The 12,484-nt window shown below is 42.3% G+C and overlaps 1 protein-coding gene across 1 annotated transcript in view; it reads left to right on the top strand.

Moving 5' to 3' along the window:
• The window catches only part of HSDL2 (hydroxysteroid dehydrogenase like 2), an 86,393-nt gene that overhangs the window by 7,962 nt on the left and 65,947 nt on the right, over positions 1 to 12,484 (top strand). The window contains exon 2 of the mRNA XM_017886751.1: positions 11,008 to 11,171. Within this exon, the coding sequence (XP_017742240.1) occupies positions 11,008 to 11,171 (164 nt within the window). The remainder of the gene's footprint in view (positions 1 to 11,007; positions 11,172 to 12,484) is intronic.

The following is a 12,484-nucleotide window of genomic DNA, read 5'->3' as shown; positions in this document are numbered from 1 at the left end:
TATTGGGGTGGGAGTTACCCGATTTTCCAGGTGTTGTGTGTCTCAGTTCCCCTTGCTAGGAAAACGGATTCCCTTCCCCCTTGTACTTCCAGGTGAGGCGATGCCTCGCCCTGCTTCAGCTCTCGCTGGTCAGGCTGCAGCAGCTGACCAGCACCGATTGTCCGGCACTCCCTAGTGAGATGACCCCAGTACCTCAGTTGAAAATGCAGAAATCACCGGTCTTCTGTGTCGCTCCCGCTGGGAGTTGGAGACTGGAGCTGTTCCTATTCGGCCATCTTGCTCCGCCTCTCTAAAAGTTTTTAAGTTTCATTTATTTATTTATTATTTATTTGTTTTGTTGAGATGGAGTCTTGCTCTGTCACCCAGGCTGGAGTGCAGTGGCATGATCTAGGCTCACTGCAACCTCTGCCTCTTGGGTTCAAGCGATTCTCCTGCCTCAGCCTCGAGTAGCTGGAATTACAGGTGTGCACCACCACACCTGGCGAATTTTTTTTTTTTTGAGGCAGAGTCTTGCGCTGTCGCCCAGGCTGCACCTCCAGGGTTCAAGCAATTCTCCTGCTTCAGCCTCCCGAGTAGCTGAGATTACAGGTGCCTGCCACCCGGCCTGGCTGATTTTTTTTTTTTTTTTTTTTTGTATTTTTAGTAGAGACAGGGTTTCACCATGTTGGTCAGGCTGGTCTCCAACGCCTGACCTCGTGATCCACCTGCCTCAACCTCCCAAAGTGCTGGGATTACAGGCATAAGCCACCGCGCCTGGTCAATTTTTGTATTTTTTTAGTAGAGACGGAGTTTCGCCACGTTGGCCAGGCTGGTCTCGAGCTGACCTCAGGTGATCTGCCTACCTTGGCCTCTCAAAGTGCTGGGATTACAGGCGTGAGCCACCGCACTGGCCTTAATTCTTTTTTAACCCCACAAGTATTATTTTATATTATTGTACTCTTTCTAAAAAAGATTCCTGTACTTATTTACCAATATCTTTGGTTTTCCTCTTTTCTTGAATTTCAGACCTTCCATGTGGAAACACTTTTCTTCTGACTGAAGTGTAACCTTTAGTAAATAAGGTATAAGATAGAATGAAAAAGTATTTGGATTATAATGAAATAAATAATGCTGTAGTTATTTGCCGATGATGTAATTATCCTGCACAGAAAACCAAAATAACGTATAACTGAATTGTTATAATTAATAAAAGTTTAAGAAAATTGCTATATATAAAAGTCAACAAATAAAAATAATTTTGAGCTTGGCATAGTGGCTCATGCCTGTAATCCCAGCATTTTGAGAGGCCAAGGTGGGAGGATCGCTTGAGCCCAGGTGTTCAAGACCACCCTGGGCAACATAGTAAGACTCTGTCTCTACCAAAAAAAAAAAAAAAATCAAGCATGGTGATGCACACCTGTGATCCTAGCTATTCAGGAGGCTTAGGTGGGAGGATTAGTTGAGCTGGGGAGGTCAAGTCTGCAGTAATCTGTGATTGTGCCATTGCACGCTAGCCTGGGCGACAAAGGGAGACTCTCTCAAAAAATAACAGTAAGTTAGATTTCTACACAAGCAAAAATCTGCAAGAAGTATATAGTACATAGCAATAAAAATGAGAAGTTCAAAATCCCAGATATGGACTGCACCGCAGACAAATTATGTATATTCTTCAGCAAATAAATGGGATAAAGAGAAGGGAAGCTGGCACTGATTAAAAGAGAAACTCTTAAGGTATAACAACCAAATGTATTGAGGTCCTTATTGGATCCTGATTTGATCAGGCCAACCACAAAGAACTGAGATAGTTATAAAAGTTTGAATTATCACAGATATTGAGTGATACTGAGAAAATATCACAGATATTGGGTGATACTGAGAAATTATTGTTAATTTTCTTAGGTATAATAATGGCATTAGTATTTTAAAGGTTTTTATCTGTCAGAAAAGTAAATACTGACGTATTCATAGGTGAAAGTACATAACTTCTGGGATTTGGTTTCTTTTCTTCTTCTTCTTTTTTTTTTTTTTTCAAACAGGGTCTCACTTTCTGGTTTAGGCTGGAGTGCAGTGGTGTGATATCAGCTGACTGCAACCTCCGTGTTGTGGGCCCAGGTGATCCTCCTACCTCAGCTTCCTGAGTAGTTGGGACTACGGGTGCATACCACATGCCTGGCTAATTTTTCTATTTTTTAGTTGAGATGGGGTTTCTCCATGTTGCCCAGGCTGGACTCAAATTCCAGGGCTAAAGCGATCTGCCCACCTCCGCCTCCCAAAGTGCTGAGATTATAGGCATGAGCCACCATGCCTACCCAGGATTTGCTCTCTGATGATTGCTTTCACAGTTTAGTTGTTGGATAAACATGGAAGCTTATTATACTCTTTTCTAGTTTTTTTAATGTATTTGAAAATTCCATAATAAAAAGTCTTTGTTTTTGCACTGATTGTTTATTGGTTGCAAGGGAAGGAATAGTAACTGTGCAGTGGAGAAATATGGTAACACTATGGATAGATGATAAAAATTATAAAGTGAGTACAGATGGACGTTGTATGCTGCCCTATGGGATATACTGAGGAAAACACAGTATCACATGTTCTGGTTAGAAATGCATAACCGGAATCTAATCATGAAGAAATATCAGTTGAATCCAAAATGAGCATTCAGCCAAGGGTGGTGGCTCATGCTTGTAATCCCAGCACTTAGCAAGGCCACGGCAGGAGAATCGCTTGAGCCCAGTCGTTCAAGACCAAGCTGGCCAACATAGTAGGATCCTGTCTCTACAAAAAATAAAAAAAATTAGCCGGGCTTGATGATGCGTGCCTGTAGTCCCAGCTACTCAGGAGACTGAGTAGGAGACTTGCTTGAGTCCAGGAGGTCAAGGCTGCAGTAAGCCCTGATCGCACCACTGGACTTCAGCCTTGGTGACAGGGCAAGACCCTGTCTCAAAAAACAAACAAACAAACAAACAAACAAAAAACCGAGTGCTGTGACTCACGCCTGTAATCCCAGCACTTTGGGAGACCGAGGCGGGCAGATCACGAGGTCAGGAGTTCAAGACCAGCCTGACCAATATGGTGAAACCCCATCTGTACTAAAAATAGAAAAATTAGCTGGGCATGGTGGCACATGCCTATAATCCCAGCTACTCGGGAGGCTGAGGCTGAAGAATCACTTGAACCTGGGAGGTGGAGGTTGTAGTGAGCCGAGATCGCGCCACTGCGCTTTAGCCTGGGAGACAGAGCTAGACTCTGTCTCAAAAAAAAAAAAAAAAAAAAAATAGGCCAGGTGTGGTGGCTCACAGCTGTAATCCCAGCACTTTGGGAGCCTAGGCCAGTGGATCACAAGGTCAGGAGTCCAAGACCATAGTGAAACCCCGTCACTGCTAAAAATACAAAAAATTAGCCAGGTGTGGTGGTGCATGCCTGTAATCCCAGCTACTCAGGAGGCTGAGGCAGGAGAATTGCTTGAACCTGGGAGGTGGAGGTTGCAGTGAGCTGAGATTGTGCCACTGCACTCCATCCTGGGTGACAGAGTGTGACTCCATCTTGGAAAAGAAAAAAGCTAAGGATCATTGTATTTTTTAAAAAAGGAGTGCAGACTGTATTTTTCAAAAGGTCAATATCATAAAAGATAGAAGAGGCTGCAAAAATGTTCTAGATTAAAGGAGACTAAAGAGATATGTCAATTAAACTACTAAAGAGATATGTCAATTAAACTACCCTAAACTGGGTCCTGTAGTGGAAGGAAAAGATGCTCTAAAGGACATTATTGAATCAATTGTCAAAATTAAAATACTATGAAAGTAGATACATAAGAGACCAAGCTTTGATGTATTCAGATCACTTTTTTTTTTTTTGAGACAGGGTCAGTCTCTGTTTCCCAGGCTAGAGTATAGTAGTGTAATCATGGCTTACTGCAGCCTTGACCTTTGGGCTCAAAAAATCTTCCTGACTGAGCCTCCCAAGTAGCTGGGACTATAGGCGTGCACCACCACACATAGCTAATTTTTTAATTTTGTAGAGACAGGGTCTCACTATGTTACCCTGGCTGGTTTCGACTTCTGGGCTCAAGTGATCCCCCTGTCTTGGTCTCCCAAACTGCTGGGATTATAGGCATGAGCCACTGCACCTGGCCTCAAATCACTCTTAAGTGTTCTGGAGAAAATAAGATATAAAGAAGGAGAAAGGGAGAAGGAGAGAAAATGAGCACAAATGCTAAATCATTGGGGTAAAATATTAACCATATATGAATCTGGGTGAAGGATATGTGAGTATTTTTTGGTATTACTATTATTCTTGCAACTTTTCTTTAAGTTTGAATTATTTACAAATAAAAGTTGGAAAAGTTAAAATAATGGAGTACCTAGGAATAAAGCCAACAAAAGATGTAAAATACCTTTCTGTAGGAAATTGTATAATAATGAAAAACATTAGAAAGATGTAAATAAACAGGGAGTTATACCATGTTCATGGATTAGAACACTCACTGTCACAAAGATGTCAATTCTTTCCACTTTGAATTATAGACTTATTATAATTTCTATCAAAATCTCAACTGATTTCACTTGATCAGTTAGATAATGAGATTCTAAAATATATGTGGGCCAGGCACGGTGGCTTATGCCTGTAATTCCAGCACTTTGGGAAGCTGATGCCAGTGGATCACTTGAGGTCAGGAATTTGAGACCAGCTTGGCCAACATGGCAAAACCCTGTCTCTACTAAAAATACAAAAAATAGCTAGTCACAGTGGTGCATACCTGTAGTCCCAGCTACTCAGGAGGCTGAGGCAGGAGAATCACTTGAACCCAGGAGGCTGAAGTTTCAGTGAGCTGAGATCGCACCACTGCACTCCAACCTGGGCCACAGAGCGAGACTCTGTCTCAAAAAAAAAAATTAAATTAAAAAAAAAAATAAATAAATAAAGTAAAAATTACAGTAAAATACATGTGGAAAAGCAGAGGTCCAAATATAGACAAGAAACTCTTGAAGAAGAATAAATTGGAATTATTTGCCTTATCAGTTATTAAGAGTGATAAAACTGTTTTAATTAAGGCAGTGTGGTCATGTAGATTAGTGGAACAGAATAGAGAGTCCAAAAGCAGATATATATATTTATGAAATTCAGTTTGTGACAGAGTTGATACTGAAGAGCTGTGAGAAAGATGGGCATTTCAGACTTGGACAGTTGGTTATCTATGTGGGAAAAAATGTATTAGTCCCCTACCTCCGTTTATACACACAAATTAATTCCAGGTAGATTAAAGACCAAACTTATTAATTTATCTGTTTAGAGACAGGGTCTCGCTCTGTCACCAAGCTGGAGTGCAGTGACACGATCATGGCTCACTGCAGCCTCAACCTCCTGGGCTCAATCCATCCTCTCACCTCAGCCTCCTGAGTAGTTGGGACTGCAGGTGCACACCACTACACTGGGCTAATTTTTTAATTTTTTGTAGAGACAGGGTCTCACCATGTTGCCCAGGTTAGTCTTGTACTCCTGGGCTCAATCGATCCTCCCATCACGGCCTCCCAAAGTACTGGGATTATAGGTCTGAGCTACCACACAAGGTAGCTCAAGACCAAACTTTAAAAGGTAAACCATGAAACTTTTGAAATACAAATTAATACACTTATAGGAAAAAAAGAATTTCTTAAGATTCCCAAAGCCTGGGCCATAAAAGAAAAGAATTATACATTCCTTAATATTAACGAATTTTCTAGCCCGGATGCAGTGACTCACACCTGTAATCCCATCACTTTGGGAGGCCAAGGTGTGCAGATCACTTGAGGTCAGGAGTTCAAGACCAGCCTGGCCAACATGGTGAAACCCTGTCTCTACTAAAAATACAAAAAATTAGCCAGGCGTGGTGGCACATGCCTGTAATCTCAATTATTTGGGAGGCTGAGGCAGGAGAATCACTTGAATCCAGGAGACAGAGGTTGCAGTGAGCTGAGATCACGCCACTGCACTTCAGTCTGGGTGACAGAGTAAGACTCCATTTCAAAAAAAAAAAAAAAAAAAAAGGAATATTCTATAATCCTAGTGCTTTGCGAGGCTGAGGCTGAGGCAGGAGAATCGCTTGAGGCCAGGAGTTAAAGATGAGCCTGGGCAACATAGCAAGACCCTCTCCCTCTCAAAAAATAAAAAAATTAAATTAAGTAGGCATGTTGGTGTGTACCTGTAGTTCCAGCTACTTGGGAGGCTGAGACAGGAGGATTGCATAATCCCAGGAGTAGGAGGTTATAGTGAGTTATGATTGAGCCACTGCACTTCAACCTGGGTGACACAGCAAGACCGTGTCTCCAATGATAAAGAATTTCTGCTCATCAAAAGACACTATAGGCCGGGCGCGGTGGCTCAAGCCTGTAATCCCAGCACTTTGGGAGGCCAAGGTGGGCGGATCACGAGGTCAGGAGATCGAGACCATCCTGGTTAACACGGTGAAACCCTGTCTCTACTAAAAATACAAAAAACTAGCCGGGGAGGTGGCGGGCGCCTGTAATCCCAGCTACTGGGGAGGCTGAGGCAGGAGAATGGCGTGAACCTGGGAGGCGGAGCTTGCAGTGAGCTGAGATCCGGCCACTGCACTCCAGCCTGGGCGACAGAGCGAGACTCTGTCTCAAAAAAAAAAAAAAAAAAAAAGACACTATAAAAATAGTGAAAGAGCAAGCCACAAATGGAAAGATACTGAAATGTATGTAATTTATAGACTTGTATGACTCAATAAGAAAAAAGTTAACCTTATTCATAGAAAAATGGGCAAAACTGGCCAGGCTTAGTGGCTCACACCTGTAATCCCAGCACTTTGGGAGGTGGAGGCAGGTGGATCACCTTGAGGTCAGGAGTTCGAGACTAGCCTGACCAAAATGCAGAAACCCCATCTCTACTAAAAGTACAAAATCAGCTGGGTGTGGTGGCACATCCCTGTAATCCCAACTACTTGGGAGGCTGAGGCATGAGAATCACTTGAACCCGGGAGGTGGAGGTTGCAGTGAGCCAAGATTACACCATTGTACTGCAGCTTGGGTGACAAGAGCGAAACTCTGTCTCAAAGGAAAAAAAAAAAAGAAGAAAAATGGGCAAAACCAATTAATAGGAACTTTGCAAGAGAAGGAACACAAGTGACCATTAACATGGGAACAAAAGTGTATTCCACCTCATTAGTAACTGGGGAAGTGCAAATGAAAATCACATTGGGATATCATTTCATAATACAGAATTGGCAAAAAAATTTTAAGGTCAGATATTAATTACCAAGTGTTGGGGAGGTTGTGGAGCTACAGGAACTCTTACACTCATTCACTGCTGCTGGTAAGAATATTATCCTCTTTGGGCCAGGTGCAGTGGCTCACGCCTGTAATCCCAGCACTTTGGGAGGCCGAGGTGGGCGGATCATGAGGTCAGGAGATCAAGACCATCCTGGCCAACATGGTGAAACTCCGTCTCTACTAAAAATACAAAAATTAGCTGGGCGTGGAGGCGTGCGCCTATAGTCCCAGCTACTTGGGAGGCTGAGGCAGGAGAAATGCTTGAACCTGGGAGGCAGAGGTTGCGGTGAACCAAGATCGTGCCACTGCACTCCAGCCTGGTGACAGAGTGAGACTCAGTCTCAAAATAATAATAATAATAATAATAATAATAATAATAATAATAAATAAATAGAACCACAAACTGGATGGCTTAAAACAAATGGATGCTCTCACTGTTCTGGAAGCTAGAATTCTGAAACCAAGGTGTCAGCAGGGCTGTGCTGTTGCAGTTCTAGGAAGAATCCTTCCTTGCTTCTTCCCAGCTTCTGAGGGTGGCCAGCGATCCTTGTGTTTGGGGCTTACGGCTGCATCCCTCCAGACTCTCTGCCTTTGTCATCACACATTCTCTGTGTGGCTGTCTTTACATAGTCTTCCCTCTTAGAAGGACACCTGTCCGATTGGAGTAAGGGCCCACCCTACTCCAATATGACTTCATTTTAACTAATTACGTCTTCAGCAATCCTGGTTCCAACTAAGGTCACCTTCTGAAGTTAGGACTTCCACTTGCTTTTTAGGGGACACAATTCAGTCAATAACAGGGAGATAAGGCCGGGGTTATCTTCCTGTTATTGATTGATAACATCCCTTGCTATTATCTTAATTTTTATTCTTTTATTCTGTTTTAATGAGTTTACTAGGAAATTATTTTAGATATCTCCTTCTCACTTAGCAAGTGAGTAAATAAAAAGTTTAAATGAACTTAATTTAATTCTTATAATCCCAGCACTTAGGGAGGCCAAGGCAGGAGGATCGCTTGAGCCCAGTTCAAGACTAACCTGGGTGACACAGTGAGACACTGTTTCTACAAAAAATTTAAAATTTTCCAGGTGTGGTCGTACATGCCTGTAGTCCCAGCTACTTAGCTGGTGAGGCAGAAGGATCACTTAAGGCCAGAGGCAGAGGTTGCAGTGAGCCATGATCACACCACCGCACTCCAGACTTGGCGACAGAGCAAGAACTGCTCTCAAAACAAACAAACAAACAAACAAACAAAAAAGTAGCAGAGGGATAATGTTTTATCTAATTAGGATTCAAAATTAGCATTCCTTGTCATCAAATTGATCACAAATGCTCATCTGTAGCAATCAATCTGAGCTCCAGGGTCATACACAAACAGGTGGTGTGTCAGATTTGGCCTGGGGCCATAATTTACAGACTGTTGATTTAGACTCAGACCTAGGTACTAGGAATAATGAAAAAACAAGGGAATGAATAATAACATTTAAGGTAGTTTTCGTTCTGTGGGGTGGGGGAAGGAAGGCGGATAGAGTTGGAGAGGAATATACAGGTGGCTTCTGGGGTATTGGTAATATTCTATTTCTTGCCTTGATACTACTATTCATTTTAATTTTGTTCATTAAACAATACACATTGTTTTACATGCTTTTTATATGTGTGCTACATTTCACGAAAAATAATTTCAACCTCTCTGACTCCTCCCCACTTCTCCACCCTCCCTCCTTCTTATCAAACCAATTATTCCTTATTTTAAAACCGCTTCCCACTTTTACCTCTGATCTCTTCTGGAGTGTAATCCTTTGGGTTGTGCAAGAGCTTTATGTTCTTTTATTAACAAACCTGTTAATCTATTACCAATCTCAGGTCATCCCTTTTTCTTTGTCATTGTTGCTTTTGCTCTTCTCTCTCCATTCTTTTCCTCAAGCAGACTTTTAAATTTGCCCTTAGAAAGTATAAAAGAAAGTGGGTTTCACTTGCTGTTATCTTACTTTATTTTATTCTTTTAGTTTTTCTTTTATGAGTTTACTAGGAAATTATTTTAGATGTCTCTGTTTCACTTAGCAACTGAGTAAGCAGAAAGTTTAAGTGAACTTAATGAAATGGTGGGAGGCCAGGGTGGGAGGATCACATAAGGCCAGGAGTTTGAGACCTGCCTGGGTAACATACCAAGACCCTGTCCCACAAACAGTTTTAAAAAGTAGTTGGGTATGGTGGTGTGGCCTGTAGTCCCAGCTGCTTGTGAGGCTGAGATGGGAAGATCACTTAAGCCCAGGAATTCAAGGCTGCAGTGAGCCATGATTGCGCCACTGTACTCCAGCCTGGGTAACAGAGCTGTCTGGGAAAAAAAAAAAAAAAAAAAAAGCATGTAGGAGTTCAAGGCCAGCCTGGGTAAGATGGTGAGACCCCATCTCCATTTAAAAAACCAAAAACAAAAACACACGATGGCCGGGTGCAGTGGCTCACGCCTGTAATCTCAGCATTTTGGGAGGCCGAAGTGGGTGGATCATGAGGTCAGGAGTTCAAGACCATCCTGCCCAACATGGTGAAACCCCGTCTCTGCTAAAAATACAAAAATTAGCTGGGCATGGTGGTGCACACCTGTAGTCCCACCTACCCGGGAGGCTGAAGCAGGAGAATCGCTTGAACCTGGGAGGCGGAGGTTGCAGTGAGCTGAGATCGCACCACTGCACTCCAGCCTGTGCGACAGAGCGAGACTCCATCTCAAAACACACACACACGGCACACACACAAAAATAATGAAATGGGCACAGGGACCTGTCAGTACATTTGAATCAGAATATTTCAGATCAACCTGCAGCAATTTGTGAGACTTCTCGGTTTGTTTATTTAACAGCTCTTTTGAGATGTGATTCACGTACCACACTATTCACTCATGTAAAATATGCAATGCATTGGCTGTTAATATATTCACAGAGTTGTGCAGCCGTCACCACAGTCAATTTTAAAACCTTTTAATCATCCCAGAAAGAAACCCCTCAACCCTCCGTTGTCAGCCTCCAACCCCTCCCACTCCCAGCTCGTGGTAACCTCTGATCTTTGTGTCCCTATAGGTTTGCCTATTCTGGACATTTCATGTAAATGGCATCATATGGGGTCCTTCATGACTGGCTTCTTCCACTTAGCAGAATGTTTTTGGTTCATCCATGTTGTAGTTTATAGCAGTACTTTATTGCTGAACATTATTTCATTGTATGCATGGCTACACCCCATTCTGCTTATCCGTTCATCAGCTGATAGACATGTGGGTTGTTGCCACCCTGGCTGTTATGAGCGTTAATTGAACAATTGTTTGTTTTTAGATAATTTCTTTTAAGTGGCATTTAGTCATTGTGGAAAATTTGAAAAATATTAAAGAATATAACGAATATGATAAAATTTACTCATAATCCCGCCACTCAAAAAAAAAAGCTTTATTAACACGTTTTCTGTGGGAAAAAATGCATGTTTATGTAATTTGTTTTATAATTCTTCATTTCTCTTGAAGATTTGCTTTGCATTTGAACAGGTTTTGTTTGCCAAATCACAGCAAGACTGGCCAACTGCAGCTGTCGTAAATAATTTATAAGTCATTGTGCAGTGGGAGTACAGTGGAGTTATCTGCCATCAGATGGGCATGGGGAGGGTTTAGAGAAAATTTCAGAGGAGGAAACATATATTATAAAAATATGTATGAGGTTCTGATACCTGTCAGTAAATAAAATATTGGGTCTTCTAATAAGGTCATTTTGTTCTGTTGTAGGAGGCTGGCAGGATGTACAGTCTTTATCACAGGTGCAAGCCGTGGCATTGGCAAAGCTATTGCATTGAAAGCAGCAAAGGATGGAGCAAATATTGTTATTGCCGCAAAGACCGCCCAGCCACATTCAAAACTTCTAGGCACAATCTATACTGCTGCTGAAGAAAGTGAGTGTGACAGTGCCATTTGATAAAATGTCTTTCTAGTGGTTTCAGTACATAGAGAATTTGCTGGAGAGTTTAGTTAAAACTATTTGAAAGCTACCCTGAAAATAATTGTATCTAGTGAAAGAAGTATTTATGTTGTCACCTTGGGGCAGTGCTTCTTACCATTTTTCTACTCCAGCACTTTTAAGCAATGTGAGAGACTCCATTTAAAAATCTTATTTCATGGCCTGGCGTGGTGACTCACACCTGTAATTTCAGCACTTTGGGAGGCTGAGGCGGGTGGATCACCTGAAGTCAGGAGTTCGAGACCAGCCTGGCCTACATGGCAGAAACCCCATCTCTACTAAAAATACAAAAATTAGCTGGGCGTGGTGGTGCACACCTGTAATTCCAGCTACTCGGAAGGCCGAGGCAGGAGAATCACTTGAACGTGGGAGGCGGAGGTTGCAGTGAGCCAAGATCATGCCACTGCACTCCAGCCTGGGTGACAGAGCGAGACTCTGTCTCTAAAAAAAAAAAAATCTTGTTTCATGAGGGCAGTGGTTCTTGGATGGGAGGGGGAGTGGGGAAGTAGAGTGGAGAGAATTTGATTGGCGAGTGGCATGAACTCTTTGAAAAAGCTTTCTATTATTTATTCTCTGCACAATTTGCAAGTCATCATTTTAATACTTTTAGTTGACAAATAATTATCACATACTTCTATTTAAGGCATAGTGCTAGGCACAGAGCCAGGAGAGAGGGCTTAAAAATTCAACTTCAGTTGACATTGCTAGTTTTGTTAGTCATGTTCAGAGCACTGTGGTTATGTTAGAGGAATGCATGTGAAGTGTTTATGAGTGAAATGATGTCAGGGATTTGCTTTAAAACACACCAGCAAAAAATAAAATAGGGGAAAGGAAAGATAAACATTAACTGACAAAACTAACAATCATTGAAGATAGGTGATGGGTTCCTATTCGTTTATTATAGCATCTTTACATTTTTATATACTTTAGAATATTTCCACAATAAAAAGTTTTTTAAAATTATTTTCAACTGGGTGAGGTGACTCATGCCGGTAATCCCAGCACTTTGGGAGGCTAAGGCTGGTGGATCACTTGAGGTCAGGAGTTCGAGACCAGCCTGGGCAACATGGCAAAACCGCGGCTCTACAAAAAATAGAAAAATTAGCCTGGCATAGTGGTGCACGCCTGTAGTCCCAGCTACTTGGAAAGCTGAGGTGGGAGGATCCCTTGAGCCCAGGAGATTGAGGCTGCATTGAGCCATGTTTGTGCCACTGCACCCAAGCCTGGGCAAGAGCGTGAGACCCTGTC

Source organism: Rhinopithecus bieti, unplaced genomic scaffold (assembly GCF_001698545.2).
Source record: "Rhinopithecus bieti isolate Rb0 unplaced genomic scaffold, ASM169854v2 scaffold_16175, whole genome shotgun sequence".
In the NCBI taxonomy this organism is placed as follows: domain Eukaryota; kingdom Metazoa; phylum Chordata; class Mammalia; order Primates; family Cercopithecidae; genus Rhinopithecus; species Rhinopithecus bieti.
This window is presented reverse-complemented; position numbering and strand designations above follow the sequence as displayed.